We start from the raw sequence: 20,099 nt of genomic DNA, 5'->3' as shown, positions 1-20,099 counted from the left end.
TTGTCAAAAACAGGGTTTTTCGTGATTTTCTTGGAAACGGCTCCAACGATTTTGATCAAATTCATACCTAAAATAGTCATCGATAAGCTCTATCAACTGCCACAAGTCCCATATCTGTGAAAATTTCGAGAGCTCCGCCCCATCAATGCAGATAGATTCCCAATTTTCAGGCTTCAGATACAATTGAAACAAGAAAAAATCAAGTGGAGTGGATTGTGCATGAAAATCTCTACAATTAATGTTCAGTAACATTTTCACCTAAAATTGAGAATAAGCTTTAAATTCGAGAAAATGTGATTATTCAATTGCAAATTATTGTTGATTCTATTAAATCATTCACTATGGAGATATAGCAGACCTCATGTGTGTCTCCAGCGTTATTGCCCTGTCAGCAACTGGCTCAAATCTTTGAATAGAAGACTTGAGATGCGCGGGTACACTAGCGTCAGGTGATCAATTTTCATAACGCAAGGAAAGTTGTGTGAGTGCACCAAACCAGATTTTTTTGGAATTGTTTAGGAATGTTTAATTTCGTCAAGGAAAAACGTTTCCAAATATAGAAATGAGAAAATAGAGATTTATTTTGCAGCAACTATTCACTGTGACTACGCCCCGTTTTGGAAAGCCAATTTTCTGACTCCAGCTGTTTAAAGTCTATAGTGAGGTCCACGTTATAATGACAGTATTTGATCAACTTTGGCTTTGCTATCCTTGTCTATCATTCGACAAAGCCGGCGTTGGTACTATCCTTTACCAGGTCCACAACGGTGCCAATTATGTTTTTGACAGTGTAGAAAAATAATCAATTAATCAATTATCATATTGTTTTGATACTGTATCATTTTGTGGTGATTCTTGTATCTTGTGTATGATATTGCTATCCTTGTCTATCATTCAACAAAGCTTATAGCAGTATCTTTTTCACCCTTTGCTCTGTTGTGAGATGGACCTATCTTGTTCTTTGTCTTTTTGTTGTTCTTCTTCTTCTTCTTCTTCTTCTTCTCCTTCCCCTTCTTCTCCTTCTTCTTCTTTTTCTCCTTCATCATCTTCTCATTCTTCTTCTTCATCTCCTCCTCCACTTCTTCTTCTTCTCCTTCTTCTTCTTCTTCTTGTTCTTCTACTTCTTCTTCTTCTTCTTCTTCTTCTTCTTCTTCTTCTTCTTCTTCTTCTTCTTCTTCTTCTTCTTCTTCTCCTTCTTCTTCTTCTTCTTCTTCTTCTTCTTCTTCTTCTTCTTCTTCTTCTTCTTCTTCTTTTCTTCTTCTTCTTCTCCACCGCCACCTCCTCCTTCACCTCCCCCTCCTCCTTCACCGCTCTTCTTCCTCGTTCCCTTCTTCTTCTTCTTCTTCTTCTTCATCTTCTTCTTCTTCTTCTTCTTCTTCTTCTTCCTCTTCTTCTTTTCTTCTCCTTCTTCCTCTTCTACATTTTCTCTTTCTTCCACTTCTCCTCATCCTCCTCCTCCTTCTCAACCTCCTCCTCCTCAACCTCCTCCTCCTCTTCTCCTTCTCCTTCCTCTTCTTCTTTTCCTTTTTTCTTCCAGTGTTCCGGACTCTCTCCCCCCCTCTGTTTTCTTTGGCAAGGGAATTTCAAAACCGTAGTTGGTGCGGTATGCAAAGCAGTTGTTGATGGAGGTGGTGTGGTGGAGGAGGCCCGAGATCACTGATCACCCCCAGGGGAGGGGGGAGAGACTCAATCATTAATGACGCGTTAAACGTTGTTGGTAGACCATAGGGGTGCCGATTCATTATTATGAGGGGATGCTTTACTTATACTGGTCCCAGATGGCTTTCAACAGGGGTTGTTGGAGTGAGAGAGAAGCTGGAGAAGAGAGAAACAAATTTAGAGAGACAGAGACAGAGAGAGAGTGAGTGTGTGTGAGAGAAGCTGGAAAAGGGAAAAACAAATGGTGAAAGAGAGTGAGAGAGAGAGAAGCTGGAAAAGGGAGATACAAGTTGGTGGGTGGGAGAGAGAGTGAGAGTGAGAAGCTTGAAAAGGGAGAAACAAGTTGGTGAAGGAGAGGGAAAGAGAGAGTGTGAGAGAAGCTTGAAGAGGGGAAACAAGTGGAAGAGAGAGCGAGTGAGAAGCTGGAAATGGAAGAAACAGGTTGGTGGGAGAGAGTGAGAGAGAAGCTTGAAAAGGGAGAAACAAGTTGGTGGGAGAGAGGGAAAGAGAGAGTGTGAGAGAAGCTTGAAAAGGGGAAACAAGTGGAAGAGAGAGCGAGTGAGAAGCTAGAAATGGAAGAAACAAGTTGGTGGGAGAGAGTGAGAGAGACGCTTGAAAATTGAGATACAAGTTAGTAGGTGGGAGAGAAAGAGAGTGAGTATGAGAGAGAGGCTTGAAAATGGAAAAAACAAGTGAAAGAGAGAGCGAGTGAGAAGCTGGAAATGGAAGAAACAAGTCGGTGGGAGAGAGTGAAAGAGAAGCTTGAAAAGGGAGAAACAAGTTGGTGGGAGAGAGTGAGTGTGTGTGAGAGAGAAGCTTGAAAAAGTAGAAACAAGTTGGTGGGAGAGAGAGAGAGAGTGTGAGAGAGAAGCTTGAAAAGGCAGAAACAAGTGGAAGAGAGAGAGAGTGTGAGAGAGAAGCTTGAAAAGGCAGAAACAAGTTGGTGGGAGAGAGAGAGAGAAGCTCGAAATTGGAAAAACAAGTAGAACAGAGAGAGAGTGAGGGAAGCTGGAGAAGGGAGAAACAAGTGGAACAGAGTGAGAGAGAGTGAGTGAGTGAGTGAGAAGCTGGAAAATGGAAAAACAAGTTGAACAGAGTGAGAGAGAGAAAGTGTGAGGCTGGAATGGGAGAAACAAGTGGAGGAAAGAGAGATAGAAACTGAAAAAGGGATAAACAATTTGGTGGAAGAGAGATACTGTGGCCGCAGGGAAGTTCACGGATAGTTAGCCATTGGATAAGTAAGCATGTAGCAACCCTCTTGTGCCTTAAGCCTTAACAAGGGTGAAACCAGACATTTCCGTGAGAACAATGTTGATAATAAGGGTGCAGGAGTTTCATAAGGGAGTACCAAGAAAATGGTAAAATTAATCAAACCAAGAGTGTTTATTAAACAAGCGCTCTAAGGGCTGGTTTTCGAGCTCGGGATTTATGGTATCCGTCCACTAGAACCGTATTCAACTGATTCGTTCGGCCGTTGGATCGGACGAATCTGCCGGCCGTTAATTCGGTCGAATATGGTCGTCCATTGCAACCTTTTACGTCAGTCTAGTTGCCAATTATTGAATTAACTACTATCTTAGCCTCCATTTTTTTTTCAAAAACAATGATTATATTGAGATTTTTAAAATTGAATAAACAAATTAATATCCACTAGATTATTTATTCATTTTAATAATATTACCATAGAGAAACAATAGCGTAAGTAGATATCCCATGGTATTAGGCGTTTATGTCGCAACTTTTACTGTTATCTCAAGCCGGTTACTCTCGATTACTGTGGATTTATTACTGTTTTGTTGGGGTGAGAGTGTATGAACGGCACAATATGAGAGACTAACAGTGTCACACAGCTTCACGGGAAAGAATTACATGAACTATCGGCTTGAGATAACAGTAAAAGTTGCGACATAAACGCCCTATACCATGGGATATCTACTTATGCTATTGTTTCTCTATGATATTACCTTCAGATCCCTTTTTGTTCAGCAATCTTTGTCCACAGATTCCTTTGAATATCACGACGATGATATCTCTTGATTCGCATATCCCACAATGGAACATGCTCTTGAACCAAACTTATCAACTCTTCATTGTCCATAGTTGAAACTTTATAAAACAGATCAACTTGAAAAAACAAACAAGACTGTGAAACAATTTTAGGTTAGGAACACATTGTTGTCTCAGCTCGACTAGTTAGTTCGGCCGGATAGAGCCGGAAAATCCCATTCAACTCGGATCGAAAATTTGAGACGGCCGATAATTTTGATATGAACCTGTTGCAATGGATGAGCATTTTTTTTTTTTTTTTTGAATGTGATAGCATAAGAAGATATCCTGATAGTCCACGTAGTTCTTTCCTGTGAAGCTTTATGACGCAGGTAGGCTCTCATATTGTGCCGTTCATACACTCTCACCCCAACAAAACAGTAAAAATCAACAATAATCGACAGTTATCAGCTTGAGATAACAGTAAAAGTTGCAACATAATCGCCCTATACCATGGGATATCTACTTACGCTATTGTTTCTCTATGGTAATACTTTCCTCACCTATGATAAATAGGTTAAGGAAATTACCAGTAGTTCTGTGAACAGTAGACCTCGTGCAGTTATAACGACGTCCCAAACTATAAGCACATCCACACTGATACACTAACTATTTATTTATCAGATCATGCTTACACAAGATTTAATTATCATATAACGCTTTCCGGAATTTAGCGCGAGAAAACCAGAAGACATCCAGGCGCCCAGACGAGCTGTTATAAGTTCTTTGCATCCTATTTAATAGTGCATGAAAATTGCATTCAATGAGGCATGCAATTTATAGTCTATACAGCTGTTAATTTTCTACCAAGTTACATTGAGATATTGAATTGCATGCGTCATGGCATGCAATTTATAGTCAACTCGACAGCTGATTTATGATGAATAATTCTATAGTCTGATTTCTACTCTAGATGTGCGTACAGACTTTCGCTCTGCTCCACAACCGAACGTCACTCCAGCAGAGCGATTGATGATCGACCCGGCGAGCAACAGTGGTTCGACCGGGGAACGCGAGAAGATCTAACATCTTCCGTAACGTTCATGATGGGTGCATGGGCGGGGCTACTGTGGTTCGATGGTGGTACGAGGGCGGTACGAGGGTGGTACGAGGGAGGAGCGTGCTCGGTGCGGGTTGGAAGCGCGAATATGTGTACGCAACTTAATATTGACGTATGAAGGAGGCTCCTTTTTCATTTTATATTATCCTTGGAATGCAAAATTTCCAAAAACCTTGTATATACGTCGACGCGCAATTTAAAAAGGAACATATCTGTCAAATTTCATGAAAATCTATCACCGCGTTTCGCCGTAAATGCGCAACATATAAACATTTAAACATTCAAACATTTAAACATCCAAACATTCAAACATTAAGAGAAATGCCAAACCGTCGACTTGAATATTAGACCTCACTTCGCTCGGTCAATTATCCTTTTAATGTCCTTCAGCGAGTTTTCCCAGGGATGAGACCTGGTGCAATCGAATTGTTATATTATAAACCTACTATGTTCTGAATTTTGTGAGAATCTTTAGAGCCGTTTTCGAGATCCGGTGAAATACAAACTTATAAACATCTAAACATCTAAACATAAAAACAGAAGTTGCACGCTCAATGGTATAGGATTTTAATAAGATAATAGAATTGCACAACTTGATAATAGCTGATATCGACCGAGCCACAATGTTTGAAGTGGTCATTTACGGCCCGTCATCCACTTAAATCATCTTGAGTGATGAGGATTTTACGAAGCTTCGATCAGGGAAGCTGCCTCAGTTTTCCCGTCAAATAAGTTGGCCGATTCACCTGTACAGTCTAACCTGAAGAGGCAGTGATTAATATTGCAACTTCCGACGGCTTCCTCTTCCCTGGAAATTCCCCGGCAATTGTCCAGCTTCAGTCAACTTCGAACCAAACTTCGCTAATTGATCTTGAAACAAATCGTATTATATCTTCCAAATCCCTTCCGATCCGCTACTTGAAACTTGTAGCTTTCTATAGTGAGGTCCACGTTATAATGGCAGTGTTTGATTGGCAATGGTGTTGCTATCCTTGTCTATCATTCGACAAAGTCGGTGCTACTATCTTTTTCTAGGTCCACAACGAAGCCAATTATGTTTTTGACAGTGTAGAAATATAATCAATTAATGCAGAGAATCGGCATCGCTATTCTTCTATCTTTATCCACTGCCATTATAACGTGGACCTCACTTTATCCTAGTCTGTCATCCAACAAAGCGGATAGCGCTATCTCTCTCTGGCTCTGCTCTGTTGCCAGATCGGCTTTCAACGATGTAGAATTGATAAATAACTCACAAAATTGTACATCCTAATAATTGACCGAGCGAAGTGAGGTCTAAGATTCAAGTCGACGGTTTGGCATTTCTCTTAATGTCTAAATGTTTGAATATTTAAATGTTTATATGTTGCGCATTTACGGCGGAACGCGGTGAAAGATTTTCATGAAATTTGACAGGTATGTTCCTTTTTAAATTACACGTCGACGTATATACAAGGTTTTTTGGAAATTTTGCATTTCAAGGATAATTGACCGAGCGAAGTGAGGTCTAAGATTCAAGTCGACGGTTTAGCATTTCCTTAATGTTTAAATGTTGCGCATTTACGGCGAAACGCGATGATAGATTTTCATGAAATTTGACAGGTATGTTCCTTTTTTAATTACACGTCGACGTATATGCAAGGTTTATGGAAATTTTGCATTTCAAAGATAATATAAGAGGAAAGAGGAGCCTCCTTCATACGCCAATATTAGAGTAAAAATCAGACTATAGAATATTATTCATCATAAATCAGCTGACAATTGATTACACAGATGTGTGGAGAAACCAGTCTATTGCTGTATTTCCATAAGGTCTATAGTTTCAATCAGGTACTTGTGGATGAGAATACTGCGTGAGGTCTACTGTTCATAGAACTACTAGTGTAAATTAATTTGAAATTATTGAAAAATAAAATTTGTTGCTCAATAAAATATGATTGAGTATTTTAAACGAGAATGGACAGTTAATATTACATCAATAAACCTGTATCAGCTACCGTCTATAGAAGGCATTGACTAGAGGATCGACAACGTTGTTCCCCTATCTTTCTCCACTGCCATTATAACGTGTACCTCACTATAGAACACCTACAACAAGTCTAATCTCGGAACTTGGTTCATTAATAGATTGAAATTGAGCTGTTCTTTACCAGTAATTGGCCACCAATTTACTCAGATTATTGGGTCCATCATTGACCAATTCCTGCACAAATTAGTTGATATCAGATTGATTGATTGAGTACTTTATTCACGTAGATTACAATATATACTGGCTTATACACTTATATACAATAGCTTACAATACAGCAAAATTATAGATGAAGTTACATAATATAGACTAAGAAAATTATTATTGAACTGTATATGATATGAAAAAGCAATTTGTAATATTATAATAACTATACATAATTATATTGCTATGCATCTACATAAATTTGCAGAGCTTTGGACATATCAATGTCCATTCTTCGGAAAGAATATTAAAAATATCCTCCCCACTAACTCTCTACCAAGAGAGATTGATTGATTGATTGATTGATTGTGTACTTTATTTATGTAGATTACAATATATACTGGCTTATACACTTATATACAATAGCTTACAATACAGCAAAATAATAGATGAATAATTTACATAATATAGACTAAGAAAATTATTATTGAACTGTATATGATATGAAAAAGCAATTTGTAATATAATAACTAAAGATAATTATATTGCTATGCATCCACATAAATTGGCGGAGCTTTGGACATATCAATGTCCATTCTTCGGAAAGAATATTAAAAATATCCTCCCCACTAACTCTCTACCAGAGACAAAGTTGGGGAAAGTATGGAAACAGCTCAAACTAAGCTTCTTGACAAATATCCCTGGGAAGGAAATATCCTTCATATTCGAAAGGATTAAATACAAGAATACTAGAGGTTTCATTAGTTATCCCAAGGTCTATAGATACAGGTCATGACACGATCCCGTGATGCATTGCAAAATCGCCATTTTGTGGGGTTCTAATTCACCAATTTTCAATTTTTTCCAGCTGTTATCATTGTAGATTGAACATAACATGTTGTGTTATTAGTAATAGGAATTGTTAAAGAATCAGTATTTAGGAAGATACTGGAGACTGAATTGTTAATTTTTAGATTTAATTGATCGGGAACTTTAAACTCTTCTTCTGGTTAGCCTCACATCACATATTATTTCTGTTGTCCCTTCCCAATGCCTTATGAATAATAGTGCATAAGTTACAAGAATGAGAACAATTTTTAATAATGAATAGATAAATTACTGTATCATTTATTACTAGTAGTTCTGTGAACAGTAGACCTCACGCAGTATTCTCATCCACAAGTACCTGATTGGAACTGGCCTATAGTTCCACACTTCGCTCGGTCAATTATGAAATTTCATTATTGAAAAATTGAGTACCTGAATTCACATATCATCTGAACCAGAATATTGTTTTTAAAATGCATAATGCATGATTTTGTTACGAGTGAGTTGAATTGGATTGGATTTTCAATTGTACCACCATAAAAACCCCACAACATGGCCGCTCCATAGGGGGAATGGGTATCTTGACCTGGTTTTTATAGGCCTTGGGGATCCTATTCGATTGGAATAAACTACTTTTCTGTTCATACAAAATTTTTGATCAACTTGGAGCCGCAATTTTGAATCCAACCATTTTTTCCAATTAGAAAGTCAAAAGTAAAAAGTTCTTATCCTATCCTACTATATTAAGCAAGCAATTTCTGTATATGGTTATATGGTTATCTGGATATCTAGTATGTCCAACGGATCTCGAAAACGGCTCTAACGATTTTCACGAAATTTGGAACATAGTAGGTTTAAGATGAAAATTCGATTGCACTAGGTCTCATCCCTTGTAAAACTCGCTGAAGGACATGAAAAGGATAATAATAACTCATCCTTGGAAAAAAACATGATAATTTCGTCGTCTGTCGGAAGATGCGAGTGCCTGTGTGGAAGAGAGACAGATTTTTGTTCAGCTGTTAAACTAATAGCAATCAATCAGCTCATTTTCATGAGAAAATATATCTAGAAATTTTAATCGACTCGATCAAAATAATCTGATTTGTTGATATGACATGGTATATCATTCTAAATTGGAGTATATCATAATTTCCAAAGTTGATCATCATTTTACAGTTTTAAGTGATTAGTGAGTGTTATTTTGTTATTTAATTTGGTTTGTAAACAATCTAAATAAGAGCTTTTCTGTTTTCAAATGTTTGGACTGAAAATTGAATCTGAATTCTAGTTCATGCAACCTAACCTACTTTTTGAAATATTTATGGTGTATAAATCAAAATTCGGGGACTGTGAAAAAAAGAGTTTTAGATTGTGCCTGTTAGTCCTTCTCCAATCATTTTTACTTTCCCTGCCCTATTACCATAGGTAAGGAAAGTATTGTTTCCAAAAAAAATTAAGGTACCCTAATTTCATGTTTTCTATACGTTTCAAGGTGCCCTGCGTCCAAAAACATGATTTTTGGGTGTTGGTCTGTGAGAGTGTATGTGTGTATGTCTGTGAACACGATAACTCCATTCCTAATCAACCGATCGACTTGAAATTTTTAACTTAAGGTCCTTATACCATGAGGACCCGACAATAAGAAATTCAATAAAATTAAATTCAAAATGGTGGATAATGACTGAAAAACCATGTTTTTCACGGTTTTCTCAAAAACGGCTCTAACGATTTTCTTCAAATTTATACCCTAGATAGCTATTTATAAGCCCTATCAACTGACATGAGTCTCATTTCTTGGAAAATTACAGGAGCTCCGTAATATTCTTGAGAAAAATGGCGGATAATTAAGGATTATTGTGTTGTGTTCATCAATAAATAAATAACGAGCGAAGCTCGGTGCCCTGATACTGTTTTTTGTTAATTGAGAAGGTACATTGAAGGTTGATTGATACATGATTTCGAAACAAAATTTGTTATTATATGTTATAATATGAATATTTAATATTCAAGATAAAATGAATTGCGAAAGCCGCACATCTATATCTCGAGCGGTTTCAGAGTTATTCACATTAAATTTAAAGTTGATGTCCTATAAGAGGGAGAAGAACATAATGTGAGGCTAGTAACAGCAAGAAAGCCTGATTACCGTTCTCCATGATTTTAGTTGCAAAGACAATATTTGTCATAGGATTTTCACCACCAAATGAGAAGACAAACAGACAAAGTGTCAAGCACATCTGGTAGAACTAGGTAAAGTGAATCCAGGTGGGTTTTCAAAATCCACTATAGCAGCGTTTTCTGTTGTGATCATGATTGGTGTCCCCATAGTGGGTTTCACGTTATAACCGCAGTGGAAAAAGATAAGAGAACAGCGTTGACGATTCTCTGCCTTTGCCTATCGTGGGTCAAGTGGAAGAGGGGGCTCTTTTTGCCCCAATCTCGCCTACATCACTTTTTGAACGATCGTATTGAGATCTATGTTTCAACTCGGATTTTCTTTTGTCTGTCTGTATGTAACGCGATTACGGCCAAACGCGTTGATGGAATTTGATGAGATTTGGCAGGAATATTCGTTTTTCAACTGCGCGTCGATGTATACACAAAGTTTTTTTGAAATTTTTTATTTAAAGGATAATATGAAAAGAAATGAATTCCTTCATACTCTGATATCACTATAGCTGTTATGCCGTTCTCAGACTTTTCACCCACCCTGTATATCATCCACTTTGAAGATAGGATAAATCAGACTATAGAATTATTGATTGACCGAGCGAAGAGATGTCTAAGATTCAAGTCGACGGTTTGGCATTTCTCTCAATGTTTAAATGTTTAAATGTTTATATGTTGCGCATTTACGACGAAACGCGGTAATAGATTTTCATGAAATTTGATAGGTATGTTCCTTTTTTAATTGCGCGTCGACGTATATACAACGTTTATGGAAATTTTGCATTTCAAGGATAATATGAAAGGAAAAAGGAGCCTCCTTCAGACGCCAATATTAGAGTAAAAATCAGACTATAGAATTATTCATCATAAATCAGTTTACAAGTGATTAAACAGATGTGTGGAGAAGCCAGTCTATCGCTGTATTTCCATAATGTCTTTAGTTTCAATCAGGTCCTTGTGAATGAGAATACTGCGTGAAGTCCACTGTTCACTGAACTACTAGTAATCGATCAGCTGACAAGTGGATTATTCATTGCATGCATCACACAGATGTCTGGCAGTGTCTATTTCTATAAGGTAGGGTTTCAATATTGTTTATGATGCCTGCCCAACATATCAATATCCTCACATTTGGAAAAACATATATTATAGGTGATTAAAAATAAAATGAAAAATGATTGAATGAACTAATAATATGAAGAAATTTATAATATTCTTGATTGAAGAACAATTAATTTTAAAATAGTTGAGAAATTTTTTATCAGATGGAAAGATTATCACGGAACTTGATGAATTATCATATGGAATACAATTTCAAACGTGAACTGAGTTTGTTGACATTGCAGACAGGTGACATCAGATTAGATTGGATTAGATTTCTTTATTTATGTATGTTACAATATTCACTGGCTTATACACTAATTTACATTAAATGACGGTAATGCTAATTATTCAACGAATTTTACAAAGTATGAACAATTAATCAATGAGAAAAAAGATTGAATGCAATTAGAATAACGATAATATAATAATGTGACGTAACTTCATAAAACGGCGGTGTATCAACAAATAATTGTCGATTCTCTAAGAAGGATATAAAATATCCTCCCCATTAACACACGACCAGGTATCATCATAGAAAAACAATAGCATAAGTAGATATCCCATGGTATAGGGCGTTTATGTCGCAACTTTTACTGTTATCTCAAGCTGATAGTCCACGTAGTTCTTTCCTGTAAAGCTTTATGACGCTGGTAGTCTCTCATATTGTGCCGTTCATACACTCTTACCTGGTCAAAACAGTGAAAATCGACAATAATCGACAGTAATCGACTTGGGATAACAGTAAAAGTTGCGACATAAACGCCCTATACCATGGGATATCTACTTACGCTATTGTTTCTCTATGGTATCATCTACCGGACCTCAGATACTTGTGGAGGAGAAAACTGCGTGAGGTCTACTGTTCACAGAACTACTAAAGTTGGATAAATTAATAGAACTGTTTTAAAGCATTAACTTTCAAAATTACTCAGAACTAACTGAAAGGTAGCGATGTCTTTGAATCACACATTGAATAATAAATTTCCGGAATCACCTTCTTCAAAGGCATCGCGCTCTCTCTAATTTCAAGGGGTGTTTTCATCCCTATTAGCAGCTGGAGGGAGCTGAATTAGAGCTAACAAAGTCTGCTAATTATTAAAAGCGCCTCTTTATAAGGAAGATGGGCGACTCATTATTTCAAGTCGTCTGAGGTCACCAATTATGCGACATCTCTTATCTCTCTCTCACTCGTTATCTCGGTTTTATCAGAATTACGACTACTTGTGAAATCTTTTCTACTTTTTCTCTATGTTTGGCATTTTGTCTCCCCTCTTTACACTTCTCATATTTCCTGACCTCCGTAGTATTTCAGGGTTGTATTTTTTGAATGAAAAAGACTAAGAAATTGTCAAAAAAACACTGATTTATTGATAATTAGAAAGACCGGTTTCGGTTATTACACCATTGTCAATCTCTGATAATCTTTCTAATTATCAATAAATCAGTGTTTTTTTGACAATTTCTTAGTCTTTTTCATTCAATATGAATAAAAAAAAATTACCACAAAATCAACTTCTCAACTACACAAAAAAAAAGTTGTATTTTTTCTTTTGGGCTACTTTTAATATGAATCTTCTGTATATATAAAAGCGGAATGGCACTCACAGACTGACTGACTGACTGACTGACTCACTCACTCGTAGAATTAAAGATCCACCGGACCAAAAACGTTCAAATTTGGAAGGTATGTTCCAAATTCCTTAGAGGCGCACTAAGAACGGATTTGGAAAAAATTCCAAAGATATGCCCAAAATATGCGTTTTCAAGCGTTGTTACTTTCCTTGCCCTATTACCATAGGTAAGGAAAGTATTGCTTTCCGAAAAAAACTAAGGTACCCCAATTTCTAAATTTCTATACGTTTCAAGGTCCCCTGAGTCCAAAAAAGTGGTTTTTGGGTATTGGTCTGTGTGTGTGTGTGTGTGTGTGTGTGTGTGGTGTGTGTGTGTGTGTGTGTGTGTGTGTGTGTGTGTGTGTGTGTGTGTGTGTGTGGTGTGGTGTGTGTGTGTGTGTGTGTTGTGTGTGTGTGTGTGTGTGTGTGTGTGTGAGTGTGTGTGTGTGTGTGTGTGGTGTGTGTGTGTGTGTGTGTGTGTGTGTGTGTGTGTGTGTGTGTGTGTGTGTGTGTGTGTGTATGTGTGTATGAGTGTATGTGCGTCTGCGTCTGTGTACACGATATCTCATGTCCCCTTCAACAGAATGACTTGAAATTTGGATCTTAAGGTCTTTACAATATAAGGATCCGACACGAACAATTTAGATCAAATGCAATTCAAGATCGCGGCTAAAATGGAGAAAATGTTGTCAAAAACAGGGTTTTTCGCGATTTTCTCAAAAACGGCTCCAACTATTTTGATTAAATTCATACCTGAAATAGTTATTGATAAGCTCTATCAACTGCCATAAGTCCCATACCCGTAAAGATTTCAGGAGCACCGCCCCATCTATGCAAAGTTTGATTTTAGATTCCCAATTATCAGTCTTCAGATACAATTCAAACTAAAAGAATTATTTGGAAAAGATTTAGCATGAAAATCTCTACAATTTATGTTCAGTAACATTTTTACCTAAAATTGAAAATAAGCTCGAAATGCGAAAAAATAAGATTATTCAATTGCAAACTGTTGATTCTATTAAATCATTCACTATGAAGAGATAGCAGACTTCGTGTGTCTGCAGCGCTATTGTCCTGTCACCAGCTGTCTCAGATCTTAGAATAGTAGATTTGATATGCGCGGGAACACTAGCGTCAGTTGATCAATTTTCATAACGGCAAGGAAAGTTGTGTGAGTGCGCCACACCAGATTTTTTAGCATTTTCTCAGCTTTATCGAGAATAAATGAAAAGAAAATGTACAAATTTGATACAGAAGCTTGTCTAGGGTGTAATAATGTTGTTTCAGAAGGAATTTGCAATAACGTCAAAGATACGCCCAAAATTAACGATTTTTTGCGTTTTCTCAGTTCATCAAGTAATAGACTTTTAAATGTTCAAATTTGGTACAGAGGCTTAGCTAGGGTCTAAAACTTTTGTGATGAGGTGACTTTGATATTTCATCAAACATACTCGCAAAATCAGTGTTTTACTCAGCTATTCTGCGTTTTCACAGTACTTTGACTTACTGATGGAATGAAGCATGCTCAAATGAAAAATGCAAGCGAGCGAAGCGAGCCCGCTGATATCATTTTTGAACGATCCAGTCGGGGGTCCAGGGGGCGGAGCCCCTTGGCTTGATGGATATGGCAAGCGAAGGAACCTGACGGCTAGTATTAAATAAATAAAAGAGTCAGAACTCCCAATAGCGATTGGGAGGTACCGGGTTCGATTCCCGGGCTGGCAACTAATTTTTGGCTAGTAGTTCTCATCGAATTTCCATCTAGCTGTTAACCCTGTTGTCAATGTCTGCAGTAGCAGAGGTCTTCGGGGTGATTTGCAGTATTTATTTGGGATTTTCATTAAATAATAATTATAAATAAAAGAGTGACTGACCTGTGGGCAGCTTGTGTGAAACTGTCGGAGCAACATCCAGTGGACACGTGATCAGGGCTGCCAACAGTGCCCAGCACAGTGTGGTGGTACACTGCTGATGCAGGCGTAGCTTGATGAGAGTTGGAATGTTGGCAGCCGTGCTCGGTGTATTTGGCGCCATATTCGATTGCACCAACGCTTGATGGCGACTATTTTTCACTTATCCATCTGAAATACGATGGAATCAATCAATATTCTCCTGATTACAGAAAAAAATGCAATTTCAATCAAGACTGAAACTCGATAATGATCCAGTCAACGAAGGGCATAGAGGGAAAAGAATGGAAGACAATCGTTTTCGACCTATAGTCAGTTCCATGTTGAGTTTTGTAAACAGTGGCGCCATTTCACCAAACTGCTATGAGTGGGGGGAAAACCAAAAGGTATTAGGGGGGGGAAGGAATACGCCCAAAGGATAGAGGGTCCTGGGTTCCCCCATAAATGTTACATTCGAAGATGTTATTATATGCTTAATTTTCTCCATTTTCATACAAATGTGGTTGAAGTATCAATACAAGCATATAGGCCTACATTACTAGTAGTTCTGTGAACAGTAGACCTCACGCAGTATTCTCATCCACAAGTACCTGATTGAAACTATAGACCTTATGGAAATACAGCAATAGACTGGCTTCTCCACACATCTGTGTAATCACTTGTCAGCTGATTTATGATGAATAATTTTATTCTATAGTCTGATTTTTACTCTGATATTGACGTATGAAGGAGGCTCCTTTTTTCTTTTATATTATCCTTGAAATGCAAAATTTCCAAAAACCTTGTATATACGTCGACGCGCAATCAAAAAAGGAACATACCTGTCAAATTTCAAGAAAATCTATAACCGCGTTTTGCCGTAAATGCGCAACATATAAACATTTAAAAATTTTAACATTTAAACATTAAGAGAAATGTCAAACCGTCGACATGAATCATTTATGTTTTCTTTACAGTCGAGTATGTTTCCTAGTTCCGAAATAGGAACAACAATACTCCTACAAACCACCTTCAGCGATCCCTGTGGAAGTTTTGCCAACTTCCACATAATTCCTGACAGTAATTTGTGAACAAGGTTACGTCATAGAGAAACAATAGCGTAAGTAGATATCCCATGGTATAGGGCGTTCATGTCGCAACTTTTACTGTTATCTCAAGTTGATGACTGTCGATTATTTTACTGTTTTGTTGGGGTAAGAGTGTATGAACGGCAGAGTATGAGAGATTACCACCGTGATAAAGCTTCACAGGAGAGAACTACGTGGACTATCAGCTTGAGATAACAGTAAAAGTTGCGGCATAAACGCCCCATGCCATGGGATATCTACCATTGCTATTGTTTCTCTATGGTTATGTTTATAGAATGCATGTAGTAACTTAAGGCTGTGCAAAGGCTGAAAATAAACTTCCTACTCGTGATATTTTTCCAAGTTTTTCGATTTGTATATCATCAAGCTATTGAAATGGAAAAAATTTCTCAGGAAACATTTTTTCCGATCATTACTTTTTGAGATATGAGCGACTGAAGTTTGAATTTTTGGGACAGAAAATTTCAAATTCGGTACGATATAAATCCATAAGATTCAGAGGATATATTCTTCATGAAATTGTTGATCTAGTAAAACAAAAATTTTCTGAAAATATCAACTTTTGGAAAAGTTATTCAATTTACCAAAAATAACTCAACTGAAAGTTATTTTTGGTTATTTTTAGCAAATTGAATAACTATCTTAAAAATTGATATTTTCAGAAAATTTTTGATTCAATAGATCAACAATAGGCTACTATGAAGTATCTATCCTCTGAATCTCATGGATCTATCTTTTACCGAATTTGAAATGTTCTGTCCCAAAAATTTAAACTTTAGGTGCTCATATCTCAAAGAGTAATAATCTGAAAAAAATGCTTCCCAAAGAAAACTTTTTCATTTTTATAGCTTGATGATATAGGAATCGGAAAACTTGGAAAAATATCACGAGTAGGAAGTTCATTTTCAGCATTTGCACAGCCTTAATGACAAGCAGGTAATGTTTTCTATTTCTTAATTGTTCTGGTTTAGATTATTATGACAAAAAATAGTGTATGTTACTTGGACGTGAATGTCTTTTGCAATGCTCAAATGAAATACTAGTCTTGGCTAACGCCTCGACTAGAAAAATCATTCTCGCCTGCAAAAGGCCCCTCCCCGTCCTTGTGACGAAATATACTAATAACGTTCTGTTGCATTTTAACGCGGTTTGTATCAGTATGGTTGTTTCATAATCGGATCAGAGTGTTTGATCCATGTGAGCAGCTGCAAGCTTCGGGTCCTTACCCAGCTGACTATTTGCAAAACAGCAAAATTCGCCCCCAAAATTGGATGATGTGGTGGCTGGTTGGACAGTGGTATCTGAGGTTTGTTGTCCCTCTTGGGGCGAATGTCCCAGCCCGCCCCTCCCGGGGCAAACGAGGCCGCCCGCCCCTTCGAGTGGGGGACACGGTGCGGTTGTTATACGGAAATGGGTTCAAACAAGCATTGCAAATCTGCATATGTTCCCTGAGGCTTTTCGGGATTCGATGTGGGATCGCGGAGGGGCTGCTTCTACTTTCTGTGAGCATTATTGGATCAAACGGATTCCGATGTATGATTCACAATCCAGAGAGAGAGGGAGTGAGTGAGGGTGAGAGAGAGTGGGAGGGAGAGAGGAAGATTGATTGATTGAGTAATTTATTTATGTAGATTACAATATATACTAGCTTATACACGTATATGCAATAGCTTACAATACAGCAAAATTATAGATGAATTTACATAATATAGACTAAGAAAGTAATTATTGAACTGTATATGATATGAAAAAAAGCAATGGGTAATAGTTATAGATAATATTGTTATTCATCCACATAAATTGGCGGAGCTTTGGACATATCAATGTCCATTCTTCGGAAAGAATATTAAAAATATCCCTCTCACTAACTCTCTACCAATAGAGAGAGAGAGTGAGAGAGATAGATAGATTGATTGATTGAGTACTTCATTGACCGAGAGAAGTGAGGTCTAAGATTCAAGTCGACGGTTTGGCATTTCTCTTAATGTTCAAATGTTTGAATGTTATTATATGTTGCGCATTTACGGCGAAACGCGGTAATAGATTTTCATGAAATTTGACAGGTATGTTCCTTTTTAAATTGCGCGTCGACGTATATACAAGGTTTTAGGAAATTTTGCATTTCAAGGATAATATAAGAGGAAAAAGGAGCCTCCTTCATACGCCAATATTACCGTAAAAATCAGACTATAGAATTATTCATCATAAATCAGCTGTCTAGTGGACTATAATACTACCCATTCAAAAACATCGAACATCTTGAAAATGTATATTTCCATTAAAGTTAGTAGACAGTTGACTATAATACTACCCGTTCAAAAACATCGAACATCTTGAAAATTGTATCTTTCCATCAACGTTGTAGACAGTTGCAGCCAAAGCCGATAACAGCGCTCACACTCACATTCCTGGACGACACGTCACGGTACGATATAGGACAGAAAGCTCTATGTTTATTTAGGATTTTTTTTAGACATTTTTAATTAATAAATTATTTATTAATTTTTGAGAAAACATAACAACAGGTCAATGTAACTCACTGAGCGCGAGGTCTACTGTTCACAGAACTACTAGTTTATGTAGATTACAATATATACTGGCTTATACACTTATATAAAATAGCTTACAATACAGCAAGATTATAGATGAATTTACATAATATAGACTAAGAAAATGATTATTGAACTGTATATGATATGAAAAAAGCAATTTGTAATAAACTAAAGATAATATTGTTATGCATTTACATAAATTGGCGGAGCTTTGGACATATCAATGTCCATTCTTCGGAAAGAATATTCGAAGTATCCTTCCCACTAACTCTCTACCAAAACGTAAATTTAATTAATTCAACTAAGGATTTATTTTAAAATGAAAATATTGTAAAAGTTTTAATTAATATGAAGATTTGAGAGAAAAAAAACTGAAAATTGATAAAGTAAAATGATTTTACAGGTAAATAAGATCAAATCAAATAAGATCAAGTGGGAGAGAAAGAGAGAAAGGGTGAAGGATGGAGCGAAAGATGTCTTTGAGGTGGAGGAGAAAGGAAGAGGCCTATGAGTAGAACAATACAATGAGAGAGAGGAAGTTGAAGAGACCGTGTATGAAAGAATGATGCGAGTTGAGACAGCTGAGTAATGAATGGACAATGAATAAAATATCTCCACTCTGTGTAAAACAAGATTAGAATGGTCAAATTTTCCTTGTTGCAAAATTGTTGTTTTCTATACGTTTCAAGGTCCCCTGAATCCAAAAACATGATTTTTGGGTGTGTGTGTGTGTGTTTGTGTCTGTGTGTGTCTGTGTGCATGTGTGTATGTGTGTATGTCTGTGAACACGATAACTCCATTCCTAATCAACCGATTGACTTGAAATTTTAAACTTAAGGTCCTTATGAGGATCCGACAATGAGAAATTCAATAGAATACAATTGAAGATGGCGGGAAAAATGGCGGATAATGTCTAAAAAACCATGTTTTACACGTTTTTCTCGAAAACGGCTCTGATGATTCTCTTCATATTTATACCATGGATAGCTATTCATAAGTTCTATCAATCGATATGAGTCTTATTTCTGGGAAAATTGCAGGAGCTCCGTAATATTCTTGAGAAAAATGGCGGATAATTAATAAAAATCATGTTTTTCACGATTTTCTCAAAAATGACTTGACCAATTTTTTTCAAATTATACCCTGTATGGTTATTTATCAGCTCTATCAACTGGCATGAGTCTTTTCCCTGGGAAACTGATGGGGGGTTCACCCCATCCATGAGAAATTGACTTTGTAACCTCATTCTCGTGCATGAGGTAGATAGGTAGAGCAGTTTATAAAAAAAACACATAGTCGAGATATTTAATCTGTAGAACAGCTGTTTTGACGAAAAAATCATCGAATTTCACAATTTACACAAAGGAAAAAGTACTCTGAAAACAATGATAATAATTATATACACATACAATAGTCTGACCGTAGTTTCAAATATTTTGCCGCCAACCGTCATTATGTTATTCCCCTAAATTATTCTCGTTCAAGAATGAGGCTTACAGTTCAATGAGCAAGGAAAGTTGTGTGACTGTACCACACCAGATTTTTATTTTCTTTAAGGCTACTTTTAATAAAAAAAAAAATGAAAATATAAATCTCAGTACCCTTTTAAACATGTTATGATTCTCTTCTATTCGATTCCCAGTGAACAAAGACATAACCTTTATTTATCGCCCATTTTTATGATAAAAACCAAGTATTTTTGAATCTTCATTTACTTTTGTGGTTAGGTTACTCTTGTTACTGATACTAAGGATGTGATTGTTATATTATCAAAACAGTAATGTATCAATTAGGTTTGAAACATAAATATTTACACTTCAAAAAAAGTTATTCAGTTCTTCAACTCCCCGAAACATCTCTACTCACATTTTCGTAGAACAACAACTTCAATAAACCTTGA

The 20,099-nt window shown here is 36.8% G+C and overlaps 1 protein-coding gene across 10 annotated transcripts in view; it reads right to left on the bottom strand.

The window, feature by feature from the left end:
* The window catches only part of LOC111063658 (fibroblast growth factor receptor-like 1), a 369,331-nt gene that overhangs the window by 274,674 nt on the left and 74,558 nt on the right, over positions 1-20,099 (bottom strand). For all 10 annotated transcript variants that reach the window (XM_039435842.1, XM_039435851.1, XM_039435843.1 and 7 more), the window contains exon 3: positions 14,524-14,730. In XM_039435842.1, coding sequence (XP_039291776.1) covers positions 14,524-14,683 — 160 coding nt within the window. In that variant the 5' untranslated portion in view covers positions 14,684-14,730. The remainder of the gene's footprint in view (positions 1-14,523; positions 14,731-20,099) is intronic.

This window comes from Nilaparvata lugens, chromosome 9 (assembly GCF_014356525.2).
Source record: "Nilaparvata lugens isolate BPH chromosome 9, ASM1435652v1, whole genome shotgun sequence".
Classification (NCBI taxonomy): Eukaryota; Metazoa; Arthropoda; class Insecta; order Hemiptera; family Delphacidae; genus Nilaparvata; species Nilaparvata lugens.
Note: the sequence above shows the minus strand (reverse complement) of the source record. Positions and strands in the feature narration are given on the sequence as shown.